Source organism: Cherax quadricarinatus, chromosome 4, assembly GCF_038502225.1.
Source record: "Cherax quadricarinatus isolate ZL_2023a chromosome 4, ASM3850222v1, whole genome shotgun sequence".
Taxonomy (NCBI): domain Eukaryota; kingdom Metazoa; phylum Arthropoda; class Malacostraca; order Decapoda; family Parastacidae; genus Cherax; species Cherax quadricarinatus.
This window is the reverse complement of record NC_091295.1, coordinates 15,813,493-15,830,704: the sequence shown is the minus strand read 5'-3', so window position 1 is coordinate 15,830,704 and position 17,212 is coordinate 15,813,493. Positions and strand designations below refer to the sequence as shown.

The window sequence follows — 17,212 nt, the reverse complement described above, 5'->3', positions numbered from 1 at the left end:
GTCCAGGGTTCGGACCAGTCAAGGGTTCGGACCAGTCGATCTGATCTGATCAGTGGGTCACTTATTTAAACCATACTGGTCGGTGATTTGAGCTAACACATGAAGGATCTACTGGAAATTATCTACCCAAGCAATCTGTGATTTGATTGATACAAAAGTATAACTTGCGTGTTGAAGAGCCGGTGACTGCTGGCAACTTCTACAATGACGAACGGTCGACCTCAACCCTTGTTTATCAATCGCTGTATCTAGCTTTTCTATTTTTTTCCGTCTCCACCACAATAAATGCTATATTATCACTACAGTTGACTGGTGCAAATTTTGGAGGAAGGACGCTTTTTCTGTAGTAATAATTGCTTCTCGTTGTGTATATTGCGACCGCTGGTAACTACAGGTTATATGAAATTCACACTATATGTCTGGTATTTCAAGAAAAAAGAAACTAATGAAAGTCACTCCACTCCACTAAGTACCATTATAATACTGGTTAGTTGCTACTACAACACTGTATTCTGCTATTCACTGGTATCACTAGATTATATGCGAGTACACTAGCAGGCCAGGAAGATTATTAAAAACAGCTGACCTGTGGTAAGTTTCTGGCGACTTCTGGCACCTGCCTCTATAGGCTTATCACTTCATTTACAAATTCACCTGTTTTCAAATGACACTTTAGCTTTTATCATCAATATACTAGGGAGCCACTGTAGTATACACTATACACTATGTATACTCAATGTTATCAGGGAGACTTTCTTTCCTCTGACACGAAAAGTTCAATTATTATTATTTTTTTCACACGGGACACAGGCCTATGATTCCCCTCTGGCAGTAAACTCTGCTAGGTGGTGCACACTAATTCTCCTTTTTTGACTCAGTATATAATGTTTTCCGCCCAAGATTGGTTCCAGGCGCTAGAGGGATGTATCGTATAGGATTGATGACACAAATTAAAGTTCTAGCACGTAAGAGCGACCGTGAAAACACCAGAAAACCCGGAGCACAACGAGGCACGCTGACACTGTCACACTGTCCACGGCCTACCATAACAGTAAATGATAACAAAGATAATTATTATTTATCAGAGTTACATAGACAAGTAGGAATTTGGGACACCTAGGTCTCAAAAAATGTCCCCCTTCGATACATACCACTGTCATAACCACAAGTTGCTCTGGACCTATTAATTAAATGAAATATACATACACCAGGAATACTGGTAAATATATAAATTTGTGGACTGTATATTAAAAATAATAAATGGTTATATATATACACAATTACATAACAGAAGGAAAATATATCTTAATATCACTCACCAATTTGACTGGAGATTAATGTGTATCATACTCAGAAAACCTCACTCTAAATCTATGAAAATAATGCTGGCCAGAATTACACACAAATCTAGAGAGCTTATCTGAGGTTCCTGGAGCTGTCTTGTCCAGTCGTCTGATATCTCAAGTTATGCAGGAATGCACATCCACCAATTTCGCCTCCTATTTGAGAGGTGTCAACACAATTTTAACTTCTAGAGCACGAAAAATTCTTCCCATTACACCAACGTTTGTACAAAATTCAAAACCAAGATGGCGAGTCTCCTGACCAGACGCAGGCTTTCCGTTTTCTATGACATAAATATTATTAAATACAGTATGGCCATCTATTTACATATAAATACTGAATTTCTGGAAAAAATATACAGTATTTTCCACAAAGACCTGACAGAGGAAGCTTCCTCAGTAACAACAAGACCTGACAGAGGAAGCTTCCTCAGTAACAACAAGACCTGACAGAGGAAGCTTCCTCAGTAACAACAAGACCTGACAGAGGAAGCTTCCTCAGTAACAACAAGACCTGACAGAGGAAGCTTCCTCAGTAACAACAAGACCTGACAGAGGAAGCTTCCTCAGTAACAACAAGACCTGACAGAGGAAGCTTCCTCAGTAACAACAAGACCTGACAGAGGAAGCTTCCTTAGTACCAAGACCTGACAGAGGAAGCTTCCTTAGTACCAAGACCTGACAGAGGAAGCTTCCTCAGTAACAACAAGACCTGACAGAGGAAGCTTCCTTAGTACCAAGACCTGACAGAGGAAGCTTCCTTAGTACCAAGACCTGACAGAGGAAGCTTCCTCAGTAACAACAAGACCTGACAGAGGAAGCTTCCTCAGTAACAACAAGACCTGACAGAGGAAGCTTCCTTAGTACCAAGACCTGACAGAGGAAGCTTCCTTAGTACCAAGACCTGACAGAGGAAGCTTCCTTAGTAACAACAAGACCTGACAGAGGAAGCTTCCTCAGTAATAACAAGACCTGACAGAGGAAGCTTCCTTAGTAACAACAAGACCTGACAGAGGAAGCTTCCTTAGTACCAAGACCTGACAGAGGAAGCTTCCTTAGTAACAACAAGACCTGACAGAGGAAGCTTCCTCAGTAATAACAAGACCTGACAGAGGAAGCTTCCTCAGTAACAACAAGACCTGACAGAGGAAGCTTCCTCAGTAATAACAAGACCTGACAGAGGAAGCTTCTTCAGTAACAACAAGACCTGACAGAGGAAGCTTCCTCAGTAACAACAAGACCTGACAGAGGAAGCTTCCTTAGTACCAAGACCTGACAGAGGAAGCTTCCTCAGTAACAACAAGACCTGACAGAGGAAGCTTCCTCAGTAATAACAAGACCTGACAGAGGAAGCTTCCTCAGTAATAACAAGACCTGACAGAGGAAGCTTCCTCAGTAACAAGACCTAATAGAGGCAAATTGTGAATAACAAGTGCAAATAATTACATTAAAACTAGCTCTAGAATGAGCTAACCAGAAAAAGCATCACAAAGAAACTTCATTGGTCAAAACCTTATTTGTTACAAGTAACCTACTTTTGGGAATGACCCCCTCATTCTTCTTCTGTTCCTTCATTTCTGCAGCCTATTCAAGTATGTTGTCTCCAGAGATGTCCATGATCACACCTAATGAAGCAATATACAGTATTAGGGCTTATGTAAATAAAAACTCTCATAATCTCTATAAAACAAATACACGAGATATGTAAATGCAGTGATACAAATTTATTTAACAATTACAAAGAAACAAAGGGCTCCTTAATTCTAAATTAAGCTTATAAAAATAATCTTTACAACTGCTATTGTTGAAAATACTGTATTAAATAGTAGGCTGGTAGACAGTAACCGCCCAGGGAGGTACTACCGTCCTGACAAGTGAGTGTAAAATAGAAACCTGTAATTGTTTTACATGATGGTAGGATTGCTGGTGTCTTTCTACTTCTATTTACACTTAGGTCACACTACACATACATGTACAAGCAAATATATGCATACCTCTCTGGGTTTTCTTCTATTTTCTTACTAGTTCTTGTTCTTGTTTATTTCCTCTTATCTCCAGGGGGAAGTGGAACAGAATTCTTCCTTCGTAAGCCATACGTGTTGTAAGAGGAGACTAAAATGCCAGGAGCAAGGGGCTAGTAACCCCTTCTCCTGCATACATTAATAAATTTAAAAAGATAAACTTTTTCTTTTTGGGCCACCCTGCCTCGGTGGGATACTGCCGCTGCATTGAAAGAATAATAATAATAATATGTTTATTTCTACAGGTACATATACAATGTATACAGGTCTAGCTGACATCACTAAAGACACCCTTCTCCCGCATTATTCTTACTGAGACCTGGCTTAAGCAGGACACAGTAGATATCTACCCTCTACCAGGATACACAGCAATCCACAACTGCAGACCATACCAAGTTGGGGGTGGTATTGCAATCTATTACTCTATTATTAATCTATTATCTTGTATTAGCACCACTTGCTTTAGTGATGAATATGGAGAATACATTTTTGCTAATTTTACTGCAAAAAACCTTAAGACGCCTATAACAATCGGTGCCATTTACCGGATACTCCACACAAACATCCCAAATTTCAGTGAGAAATTAAAGGCACTAATAACAAACAGACAAATGAATAAGCACCACCTTCTCTTAGCTGGAGACTTCAACATCAACCTTGGCCTACTACATGATCAGCCTGTAACTGATTTCATCAACAATATGAACAACACACTTCTCATACCAACAATAACTAAACCAACCAGGCTCACTGAAACAAGTGCAACCATAATAGACCACATATGGACCAATATACTAGCCCCCCTTAAATCAGGGATAATCACAGATAGCACTACAGACCACTACCCTACCTTCCTCTTGACAAACAATAGTAAACCACCACTTAGATTTTTTTAGATTTTGCCACCGAAGTGGCTAGTTTATTGTGCACCCCATATCCATCCATGATGAGGCCTCAATAAGGAAGTTCACAGCTGACCTAGAGACTGTTGACTGGCCTACAGAATTCTCCAAGGCCAATGGTATTGATGACTGGACAGACATTTTTCTTAACAAATTACTTAGACTATACAACAAACATTGTCCTATAAAAACGAAACATCACAAACAAACGGCTTGGTTGCCCATGGCTAACCAGCACCATTCTGAAATCCATTGATAAGAAACACCAATATGAAAAGCAATATAGACAGGGCTTAATACACAAAGATATTCTTAAACACTATTCATCAGTCCTCACCAAAGTAATAAAGAAAGCCAAACAACTATACTACTCCAGTAGATTCACTGACACAAGAGGAGATATAAAAAAGACCTGGAAAACACTCTCTCAGATTCTAGGGACCCACAAACTGAAAAAAAAACAAGAATATTGTCCTAACTAAACCTACTGAAACATCACTGCATCCCACTGACACAGTTAACAAGATAAACGACTTCTTCTCAACCATAGGTTCTAATCTTACCAATAAAATCCCACGTACCAATGCCCATGCCGAGGACTACCTAGATGGGAATTTCCCAAATTCCTTCTATCTTGCTCCAACTGAGCCCACGGAAGTCACCGAGATTATAAAATCACTTAAAAATAACTCAGGGAATCTGTCTCATGTCCCACCATTATTGTACAAGAGAGCGGCCCATGTCCTCTCGCATGCTATCTCATTACTTTTTAACAAGTCACTAGAAACTAGCACCTTCCCGAAACTACTCAAGACGGCAAGGGTTACACCAATACATAAAGGTGGTGACCCTACAGATTTAAACAACTATAGGCCAATATCAAACTTACCATTGCTATCCAAAATCTTTGAGAAACTCGTGCACAGGAGACTATATTCATTTATAACGGCACAAAACATACTCAACCCCTGCCAATTTGGATTCAGGAAAAATAAAAGCACTAACGATGCAATCATAAAAATGCTAGATCTGCTTTACACAGCATTGGAAAATAAGGAATATCCACTAGGAATTTTTATTGACCTAAGAAAAGATTTTGACACAGTAGACCACGGCATTCTACTCCACAAACTTGACCATTATGGTATAAGAGGCCATGCGCTTGCATATTTCAAATCTTACCTTACTAATAGGTATCAGTATGTTACCATTAAAGACACAGCATCAACAACACAGCCACTTGATATTGGAGTTCCGCTCTTCCTCATATACATCAATGATCTTCCAAAAGTATCTCAACACCTGAACCCCATTCTCTTTGCTGACGACACGACTTATGTCATCTCTCACCCTAATCTTGCCACCCTCAACACCATTGTTAATGAGGAGCTGATCAAAATATCGGCTTGGATGACAGCCAATAAACTTACGCTTAACACTGACAAAACCTACTACATTATGTTTGGTAGCAGAGCAGGAGATGCGCAAATTAACATTAAGATCGACAACACTCTAATTGCCAGGCATAATGAGGGCAAATTCCTAGGCCTATACCTCGACAACAACCTGAACTTCAGCACCCATATCCAACACATAACCAAAAAAGTATCCAAAACGGTTGGGATCCTCTCCAAGATACGATACTACGTGCCGCAAACTGCCTTTCTCACACTATACCATTCACTTATATATCCATACCTCACCTATGCTATCTGTGCTTGGGGTTCAACTGCAGCAACACACCTAAAGCCAATAATAACCCAACAAAAAGCCGCAGTAAGAATAATCACTAAATCCCATCCCTGGCAACACACCCCCCCACTCTTCATAGATCTAAACTTACTCCCTGTTAAGTACATCCACACTTACTACTGTGCAATCTACATATACAGGACCTTAAATTCCAATATTAACCTTGACCTAAAACGCTTTCTTGATAGTTGTGACAGAACCCACAGGCACAACACCAGACACAAACATCTCTATGACATTCCCCGTGTCCAACTAAACCTTTACAAAAATTCAATGTATGTCAAAGGCCTTAAAATCTGGAACACCCTACCTGAAAATTCTAAAACTGCAGACACATTCATCACCTTCAAAACTACCATCAGAAAACATCTTATCTCCCTGATACACCCTGTCAACTAATTACACGAATACCACCTGGTGGTTCACACTTACACTCACTCACCCATTTGACCATAAACAGAAATATCAATCTCAATCTCAAAATAATGAATCTTAACTAGTCATAAGTTGGCCTGTGATACTCCAATACTGAAACTATGTATAGTGCCAAAACAAAAGCATTCACATTGCTAAACTCACAACTAGTATTTAGTCACTTAGCCATAATACCAACTAACCTCATAATTTTGTAATATTTTAAACTTAAGATTTAATTTAAGTCTGCCCGAAATGCCTAGCCATGCTAGGTGTTCTAGTTGTACACTCTGTAATTATTATTTTACTACATGTAAACCACACAATAACTAAATTCTGTAAACTCAGCATTGTAATCCTTATAGAGAATAAACTTTGAATGACATACACTAACACCCAGGTACCCATTTTATACTGATGGGTGAACAGGGACAGCAGCCACAAGAGTTGTGTCAGGTAGGTAAGAAAGTCAGCATTAGGTGTTAGGAGGGTCTCATTTAGTTAGTTTAATATGTTTATTATGCGCCCCATTATTACTATTATTATAATCAAAAAGAAGCGCTAAGCCACAAGGGCTATGCAGCTATGCACCCCATACCCATCCTGTGGGTGGTAGTCAAAAGATTAGATACATAATGGGTCCAGGGACTCTGGTCTCCAAAGTTTTGATAGTTTAACAAATTACAAAGGTAATGAACTCCAGGTATGACAAGTTATAAGTGATGAATCATCTACATAATTACAAACATGAACAAATCTGAGTACCTCTTGGTGCAGAGGTCCACCTTGAGATACGTTAGGAGATATCTGCTATATATGTGCTCACCTGTGTTTAGCTGCATGGGTCGAGTTATAGCTCATGGCTCCCGCCTAATATCTGCAATGTTCTATTGAAATTATAATTAGCTTTAAAATTCAGCACCTAACTTTAGTATATTAAATTAGACACATGTGCAACTCTTGGGTATCTTTATTGAGGAAACGTTTCGCCACACAGTGGCTTCATCAGTCCATACAAAGGAGAATCTTGAAGAATAGGAGGAGAATGAGGTAATCAGTCCCTCAACCTTGAGTCGATGTGGTCAGTCCATCAATCTTGATTGATGGACTGACCACATCGACTCAAGGTTGAGGGACTGATTACCTCATTCTCCTCCTATTCTTCAAGATTCTCCTTTGTATGGACTGATGAAGCCACTGTGTGGCGAAACGTTTCCTCAATAAAGATACCCAAGAGTTGCACATGTGTCTAATTTATCAACATGTCGGTTCTCTGAACCATTCATCTACAAAACTATATTAAATTAACTTGCACACGTATATTGAATAAATTTACACGAATTTATAAAATATCTTGCAAACACTACACAAAAATATTGCCAACACTAAGAATCACAACAAATAAAACTGACATTATTCTCACACAACAACTAAGTTCGTAAAATATATTAGATATAACCATATTTTTTATTATTAATACGAAAAAAATCTAGGGGAAAAAATAGCCCGAAGGTATCCGAGTCCTCATAAAATACGAATAACAATTTGTCATTGTCAGAGGAGAGTTATGGCAACAGTGGTGGACCCGCCATTGAAGTTATCAAGATGTTGGTAAGTTAGCCACACTACCACACTTCAAGACTACAAAAAGGCAGCTGCACTTGCTACCCGCTCTCACAGTGTTCTCCAAAGTTCCTAGACTGTTACCAATGCAGCAGCGAGCATTGATATACTACAAGTTATATCTGAGGAAGCTTGGTAAGTTTGTATTAAGCTCTGAGGAAGCTTGGTAAGTTTGTATTAAGCTCTGAGGAAGCTTGGTAAGTTTGTATTAAGCTCTCAGGAAGCTTGATAAGTTTGTATTAAGCTCTCAGGAAGTTTGGTAAGTTTGTGTTAAGCTCAGGAAGCTTGGTAAGTTTGTATTAAGCTCTGAGGAAGCTTGGTAAGTTTGTATTAAGCTCTGAGGAAGCTTGGTAAGTTTGTATTAAGCTCTGAGGAAGCTTGGTAAGTTTGTATTAAGCTCTGAGGAAGCTTGGTAAGTTTGTATTAAGCTCTCAGGAAGCTTGGTAAGTTTGTATTAAGCTCTCAGGAAGCTTGATAAGTTTGTATTAAGCTCTCAGGAAGTTTGGTAAGTTTGTGTTAAGCTCAGGAAGCTTGGTAAGTTTGTATTAAGCTCTCAGGAAGCTTGGTAAGTTTGTATTAAGCTCTCAGGAAGCTTGGTAAGTTTGTGTTAATCTCTGAAGATGCTTGGTAAGTTTGTGTTAAGCTCTGAGGACGCTTGGGAAGTTTGTATTTAGCTCAGAGGACGTTTGGTAAGTTTGTTAAGCTCTGAGAAAGCCTGGTAAGTTCGTGGTAAGCTCTGAGGACGCTGATTAAGTTTGTGTTAAGTTCTGAGGAAGCTCACTAAGTTTATGTTAAGCTCTGATGAAGCTTGGTAAATTCGTGTTAATCTCTGAGGAAGCTTCATAAGTTTATGTTAAGCTCTGAGGAAGCTTCATAAGTTTGTGTTAAGCTCTGAGGAAGCTTCATAAGTTTGTGTTAAGCTCTGAGGAAGCTTTATAAGTTTATGTTAAGCTCTGAGGATGCTTGGAATTGGTAAGTTTGTGTTAAGCTCTGAGGAAGCTTGGTAAGTTCGTGTTAAGCTCTGAGGACTTGGTAAGTTTGTGTTGAGCTCTGAGGACACTTGGTAAGTTTGTGCTAAGCTCTGAGGAAGCTTTGTAAGTTTGTGTTAAGGTCTGAGGATGCATTGTAAGTGTGTTAAGTTCTGAGGATGCTTAGTAAGTTTGTGTTAAGCTCAGAGGAAGTTTGGTAAGTTTGTGTTAACCCTTAAACGGTCCAAACAGATCGACGTTCAAATTCGTAGTGCTACAAAAGTAGATACCTGGAGAGTTTACCTGGAGAGAGTTCCGGGGGTCAACGCCCCCGCGGCCCGGTCTGAGACCAGGCCTCCTGGTGGATCAGAGCCTGATCAACCAGGCTGTTGCTGCTGGCTGCACGCAAACCAACATACGAGCCACAGCCCGGCTGATCCGGAACTGACTTTAGGTGCTTGTCCAGTGCCAGCTTGAAGACTGCCAGGGGTCTGTTGGTAATCCCCCTTATGTGTGCTGGGAGGCAGTTGAACAGTCTCGGGCCCCTGACACTTATTGTATGGTCTCTTAACGTGCTAGTGACACCCCTGCTTTTCATTGGGGGGATGGTGCATCGTCTGCCAAGTCTTTTGCTTTCGTAGTGGGTGATTTTCGTGTGCAAGTTCGGTACTAGTCCCTCTAGGATTTTCCAGGTGTATATAATCATGTATCTCTCCCTCCTGCGTTCCAGGGAATACAGGTTTAGGAACCTCAAGCGCTCCCAATAATTGAGGTGTTTTATCTCCGTTATGCGCGCCGTGAAAGTTCTCTGTACATTTTCTAGGTCGGCAATTTCACCTGCCTTGAAAGGTGCTGTTAGTGTGCAGCAATATTCCAGCCTAGATAGAACAAGTGACCTGAAGAGTGTCATCATGGGCTTGGCCTCCCTAGTTTTGAAGGTTCTCATTATCCATCCTGTCATTTTTCTAGCAGATGCGATTGATACAATGTTATGGTCCTTGAAGGTGAGATCCTCCGACATGATCACTCCCAGGTCTTTGACGTTGGTGTTTCGCTCTATTTTGTGGCCAGAATTTGTTTTGTACTCTGATGAAGATTTAATTTCCTCATGTTTACCATATCTGAGTAATTGAAATTTCTCATCGTTGAACTTCATATTGTTTTCTGCAGCCCACTGAAAGATTTGGTTGATGTCTGCCTGGAGCTTTGCAGTGTCTGCAATGGAAGACACTGTCATGCAGATTCGGGTGTCATCTGCAAAGGAAGACACGGTGCTGTGGCTGACATCCTTGTCTATGTCGGATATAAGGATGAGGAACAAGATGGGAGCGAGTACTGTGCCTTGTGGAACAGAGCTTTTCACCGTAGCTGCCTCGGACTTTACTCTGTTGACGACTACTCTCTGTGTTCTGTTAGTGAGGAAATTATAGATCCATCGACCGACTTTTCCTGTTATTCCTTTAGCACGCATTTTGTGCGCTATTACGCCATGGTCACACTTGTCGAAGGCTTTTGCAAAGTCTGTATATATTACATCTGCATTCTTTTTGTCTTCTAGTGCATTTAGGACCTTGTCGTAGTGGTCCAATAGTTGAGACAGACAGGAGCGACCTGTTCTAAACCCATGTTGCCCTGGGTTGTGTAACTGATGGGTTTCTAGATGCGTGGTGATCTTGCTTCTTAGGACCCTTTCAAAGATTTTTATGATATGGGATGTTAGTGCTATTGGTCTGTAGTTCTTTGCTGTTGCTTTACTGCCCCCTTTGTGGAGTGGGGCTATGTCTGTTGTTTTTAGTAACTGTGAGACGACCCCCGTGTCCATGCTCCCTCTCCATAGGATGGAAAAGGCTCGTGATAGGGGCTTCTTGCAGTTCTTGATGAACACAGAGTTCCATGAGTCTGGCCCTGGGGCAGAGTGCATGGGCATGTCATTTATCGCCTGTTCGAAGTCATTTGGCGTCAGGATAACATCGGATAGGCTTGTGTTAATCAAATTTTGTGGCTCTCTCATAAAAAATTCATTTTGATCTTCGACTCTCAGTCTGGTTAGCGGCTTGCTAAAAACTGAGTCATATTGGGACTTGAGTAGCTCACTCATTTCCTTGTTGTCATCTGTGTAGGACCCATCTTGTTTAAGTAGGGGCCCAATACTGGACGTTGTTCTTGATTTTGATTTGGCATAGGAGAAGAAATACTTTGGGTTTCTTTCGATTTCATTTATGGCTTTTAGTTCTTCCCGCGATTCCTGACTCCTAAAGGATTCTTTTAGCTTAAGTTCGATGCTTGCTATTTCTCTGACCAGTGTCTCCCTACGCATTTCAGATATATTGACCTCTTTTAGCCGCTCTGTTATTCTTTTCCGTCGCCTGTAAAGGGAGCGCCTGTCTCTTTCTATTTTACATCTACTCCTCCTTTTTCTTAGAGGAATAAGCCTTGTGCATACATCGAGTGCTACCGAGTTAATCTGTTCTAGGCATAAGTTGGGGTCTGTGTTGCTTAGTATATCTTCCCAGCTTATATCGGTTAGGACTTGGTTTACTTGGTCCCACTTTATGTTTTTGTTATTGAAGTTGAATTTGGTGAATGCTCCCTCGTGACTAATCTCATTATGTCGGTCTGGGGCTCCGCGCATACATGACTGGACCTCAATTATGTTGTGATCTGAGTATATTGTTTTTGATATGGTGATATTTCTTATCAGATCATCATTGTTAGTGAAGATGAGGTCTAGTGTATTCTCCAGTCTAGTAGGCTCTATTATTTGCTGGTTTAAATTGAATTTTGTGCAGAGATTTAAAAGCTCGCGTGAGTGTGAGTTTTCATCAGAGCTGCCTCCTGGTGTTATTACTGCAACAATATTATTTGCTATATTCCTCCATTTTAGGTGCCTTAAGTTGAAAACCCCCAGGAGCAAGATGTTGGGTGCAGGAGCTGGAAGGTTTTCCAGACAGTGGTCAATTTTTAACAGCTGTTCCTGGAATTGCTGGGATGTTGCATCCGGAGGCTTGTAGACTATCACAATGACTAGGTTTTGGTTCTCGACCTTTACTGCTAAAACTTCCACTACATCATTTGAGGCATTTAGCAGTTCTGTGCAAACAAGTGACTCTGCAATGTACAGGCCAACCCCCCCCTTTTGCCTGTTCACTCTGTCACATCTGTATAGGTTGTAACCTGGGATCCATATTTCGTTGTCCAAGTGATCCTTTATGTGGGTCTAAGTGAAAGCCGCGAACATTGCCTTTGCCTCTGCAAGCAGTCCACGGATGAAAGGTATTTTGTTGTTTGTTGCTGGCTTTAGACCCTGTATATTTGCAAAGAAGAATGTTATCGGACTGGTGGTATTGTTGGTACTGGGGGGGGATTTTTTTTCCGGCATTAGTATCTGTATCTGTTGGTTTGGAGTGGAGGCCATCGACTGTGGTTCCACTCCAGGAATGACTGGATTTGGTGTACGATTTCTGCCATTTCCTGCCAGTTTTTTTTCCTTCCTGGCACTAAAAAACCTCTCCCTCTTGAGTGGCTGTGGCTACCCAGGTTTTCCCATGGCCTGGATGTTTTGTATCTTTTTGTCCCCTTTAGATGGTATGCCTGGCAATTTAAGTTATAGCACAGTCTTTCCTGTACTGAAGAGGTACACAGTTCAGGGTGAAAAAGCTTACAGGAAGGGAGTTTGCATTTTCCTGTTGTCATATGGGCATGGCATTTCCTAGGGTGGTCATAGTTGCACGTCCCATCTGTTTTTCCAGATTTCCCAAGCCAGCAGATACCGAGTGCATAGTATGTGCACAGGCTTGGTTTCCGTTTGCCTTGGGTTTCTGTGACTGTATTCCCTGTTGGTGCATGTTTCCCTGTCTTACTTCTATCCTCCCTAGCACCAACAATGGAGCTCCCACCATTTGTTTTTGGTAATATATCCTCACTATTGCTAGTGGAGTCCTCTTGTTTGCTATTTCCTGCGGTATTTCTAGTTTGCAATATTGGTTTTATCTTATCTTTGACTACACTTGTTTCCCTACTATGGCTCCTGTCCCCTATGAGGTCATTCATATGTATTCCTTCCTGCGTATAATTCCCGACTACCTGGACAAAATCTCCAGCTTCACCATTACTGTCTCCCAGGACAGCATCTCCAGCTTCCCCATTACTATCTCCCAGGACAGCATCTCCAGCTTCACCATTACTGTCTCCCAGGACAGCACCTCCAGCTTCACCATTACTGTCTCCCAGGACAGCACCTCCAGCTTCCCCATTACTGTCTCCCAGGACAGCACTATCAGCCGCCCATTTACTGACTACCAGGACATCATCTCCAGCCTTACAGTTTCTGACTACATGGCCAGTATCAAGGGCAGTACCATTCAGCCTGGACTTTTTATGTTCCCATCTGTTGTAGAAAGCTTCCAGGTTTTCTATGAAAGCAGCTTTGATGTTGACCTCTTTTAATACCCTTGTGATTTTAGTCCACAGATTTATCTCATTTGGGCATACCCAAAAACACTTCCCTGTTTTAATACTGCTTGTAGCTAGTTCTTGGATATCTGCACAAGGGGCGTGACACCAATTTCCACAGAAATGACAATTTATGCATGTGGAAGCCCGTTTGTTTGACTGACCACAGACTACACACAGCTTCATAATGATTTGAATGGTTGATTTACTGCAATTCTACTAGCAACCTCTTGAATATTCTATTAATAACCTGCTAGGTGGTGCACAACGAAACCGTTTGAAACCAGTCCAGGGTTCGGACCAGTCAAGGGTTCGGACCAGTCAAGGGTTCGGACCAGTCAAGGGTTCGGACCAGTCTATCTGATCTGATCAGTGGGTCACTTATTTAAACCATACTGGTCGGTGAATTGAGCTAACACATGAAGGATCTACTGGAAATTATCTACCCGAGTAATATGTGATTTGATTGATACAAAAGTATAACTTGCGTGTTGAAGAGCCGGTGACTGCTGGCACTCCTACAATGACGAACGGTCGAGCCTCCACCTTTGTTTATCAATCGCTGTATCTAGCTTCTCTATTTTTTTTTTTTTTTTTTTTTTTTTTTTTTTTTTTTTTTTTTTTTTTTTTTTTTTTTTTCGGCTCCACCACAATAAATGCTATATTATCACTATAGTTGACTGGTGCAAATTTGGAGGAAGGGCGCTTTTTCTGTAGTAATAATTGCTGCTCGTTGTGTATATTGCGACCGCTGGTAACTACAGGTTATATGAAATTCACAGTAACGTCTGGTATTTCAAGAAAAAGAAACTAATGAAAGTCACTCCACTCCACTAAGTACCATTATAATACTGGTTAGTTGCTACTACAACACTGTATTCTGCTATTCACTGGTATCACTAGATTATATGCGAGTACACTAGCAGGCCAGGAAGATTATTAAAAACAGCTGACCTGTGGTAAGTTTCTGGCGACTTCTGGCACCTGCCTCTATAGGCTTATCACTTCATTTACAAATTCACCTGTTTTCAAATGACACTTTAGCCTTTATCATCAATATACTAGGGAGCCACTGTAGTATACACTATACACTATGTATACTCAATGCTTTCAGGGAGACTTTCTTTCCTCTGACACAAAGTTCAATATTATTGTTTTTCCACACGGGACAGGCCTATGATTCCCCTCTGGCAGTAAACTCTGCTAGGTAGTGCACACAATTCTCCTTTTTTTTACTCAGTATATAATGTTTTCCGCCCAAGATTGGTTCCAGGCGCTAGAGGGATGTATCGTATAGGATTGATGACACAAATTAAAGTTCTAGCACGTAAGAGCGACCGTGAAAACACCAGAAAACGGGAGCACAACGAGGCACGCTGACACGCTGACACGGGACCCACACCCACACTTTTTTTTTACATATTTTCAAATATAACAAAAAAAATGTAGATAAAAGTTTTTTTTACACGTTTTCAAATGTAAAACAAAAAAAGAAGATCTTAATTTTTTTTACATACTTTCAGATGTTGAAAAAACGTATATATACGTTTGGACCATTTAAGGGTTAAACTCTGAGGACGCTTGGTAAGTTTGTGTTAAGCTCTGATGACGCTTGATAAGTTTTGTGTTTAGCTCTGAGGAACCTTGGTAAGCTTGTGTTTAGATCTGAGGACTCTTTGTAAGTTTGTGTTTAGCTCAGAGGATGCTTGGTAAGTTTGTGTTAAGCTCTGATGGTGCTTGATAAGCTTGTGTTTAGCTCTGAGGAAGCTTGGTAAGTGTGTTTAGATCTGAGGACGCTTTGTAAGTTTGTGTTAAGCTCTGAGGAAGCTTTGTAAGTTTGTGTTATGTTCTGAGGATGCTTGGTAAGTTTGTGTTAAGCTCTGAGGACGCTTGGTAAGTTTGTGTTAAGCTCTGAGGAAGCTTAGTAAGTTTGTGTTAAGCTTGAAGGAAGCTTGGTAAGTTTGTGTTAAGCTCTGAGGAAGCTTTGTAAGTTTGTGTTATGTTCTGAGGATGCTTGGTAAGTTTGTGTTAAGCTCTGAGGAAGCTTTGTAAGTTTGTGTTAAGGTCTGAGGATGCTTTGTATTTGTGTTAAGCTCCGAAGATGCTTGGTAAGTTTGTGTTAAGCTCTGATGGTGCTTGATAAGCTTGTGTTTAGCTCTGAGGAAGCTTGGTAAGTTTGTGTTAAGCTCTGAGGATGCATGGTAAGTTTGTGTTAAGCTCTGTGGAAGCTTGGTATGTTTGTGTTAAGCTCTGAGGAAGCTTGGTAAGTTTGTGTTTAGCTCTGAGGAGGTTTGGTAAGTTTGTGTTTAGCTCTGAGGAAGTTTGGTAAGTTTGTGTTTAGCTCTGCACTCAATTGATAGAATAGAATATATACTACAAAAATAAATATGATTTTAATTGGTTTCAAGATGGAAAGTACCTTGAAATTGAGCTCAAAATAGCAGAAATGTTCAATTCTTTGGCGACATCAGTGGTAGACATCATGAGGTAGCAGTGGCAGACAATGTGAAGCAGCAGTGGCAGACAACATGAAGCAACAGTGGCAGACAACATGAAGCAACAGTGGCAGACAACATGAAGCAACTGTGGCAGACATCATGAGGTAGCAGTGGCAGACAACATGAAGCAGCAGTGGCAGACAACATGAAGCAGCAGTGGCAGACAACATGAGGTAGCAGTGGCAGACAACATGAAGCAACTGTGTCAGACATCATGAGGTAGCAGTGGCAGACAACATGAAGCAGCAGTGGCAGACATGAAGCAGTGGTGGCAGACATCATGAGGTAGCAGTGGCAGACAACATGAAGCAGCAGTGGCAGACATCATGAGGTAGCAGTGGCAGACAACATGAAGCTGCAGTGGCAAAGTGTAGCATTAAGAGTGCAGCAATTAAGTGTAGCATTGAGAGTGTAGCAATTAAGTGTAGCAGTAATAGTGTGGCAATTAAGTGAAGCATTAAGAGTGTAGCACTTATAAGTCACTCTGTCTGACTTTTTTGGGTTATCCTAGGTTCTCTACACATGTAGTCAGGAGCAGGAATGGCCACTGTGGTGGCCCTATGAACCTCAACAACAATGCCTGCTGTCACCACCACCACTAGCCTCATACCTAATGACATGTATTTTATTCATTCTAGTGTATATATCATGTTTCTATGTTATTAACATTGTTTATTATGTCATATTACATGAATTGTGATAGATAAATAAGTTGTAGAGTTGATATTAGGGAAATTATTAAAGTAGTATTTTCTCGTGCCTGGAATTCCACTGGAACAAATTAATTCCATTTCAGTTAATTTAACCCCTCAGGGAAGGTTCCTTGATGTTGGTGAGGGGCTCTTGATTTAGGGAATTGGATCTGTGCTCCAGTTCCCCAAATTAAGCCTGAATGCCTTCCACATCCCCCCCCCCCCCCAGGCGCTGTATAATCCTCTGGGTTTAGCGCTTCCCCCTTGATTATAATAATAATAATCAGTTAATTTAAATGAGGAAAATTGACTGCAAACGAGCAAATCCAGTTGCGAGCAAGGTCATGGAACGGATTAAACTTGTAAGTAGAGGTTCCACTGTATAGCACAGGGCTAGCTGTGATATACACTCATACTGCACCATAAACCTGAAACAGAAAAGCTATTTTCTCTACATAGATTATCACACACAGCAGTGTATGTGTAGAGAACCTAGGATAACCCCAAAAAAATCAAAGTGGCTTATTTCTAGTACCTGGCTTGGGCT

At 40.8% G+C, this 17,212-nt stretch overlaps 1 protein-coding gene across 4 annotated transcripts in view; it reads left to right on the top strand.

The window, feature by feature from the left end:
* Positions 1–7,948: 7,948 nt before the first annotated feature.
* LOC128684185 (probable E3 SUMO-protein ligase RNF212) overlaps positions 7,949–17,212 on the top strand; it is a 122,127-nt gene continuing 112,863 nt past the window's right edge. Inside the window, exon 1 of one of the 4 annotated variants that reach the window (XM_070094741.1) lies at positions 7,949–8,043. Coding sequence is in view for 3 of the 4 variants with exons in the window: in XM_070094745.1 (XP_069950846.1) it covers positions 8,142–8,190 (49 nt within the window). In the remaining variant the exon portion in view is untranslated. Of the gene's footprint in view, positions 8,191–17,212 lie in introns of all 4 variants that reach the window. The other 3 variants (XM_070094745.1, XM_070094759.1, XM_070094734.1) reach the window with 3 other exon arrangements.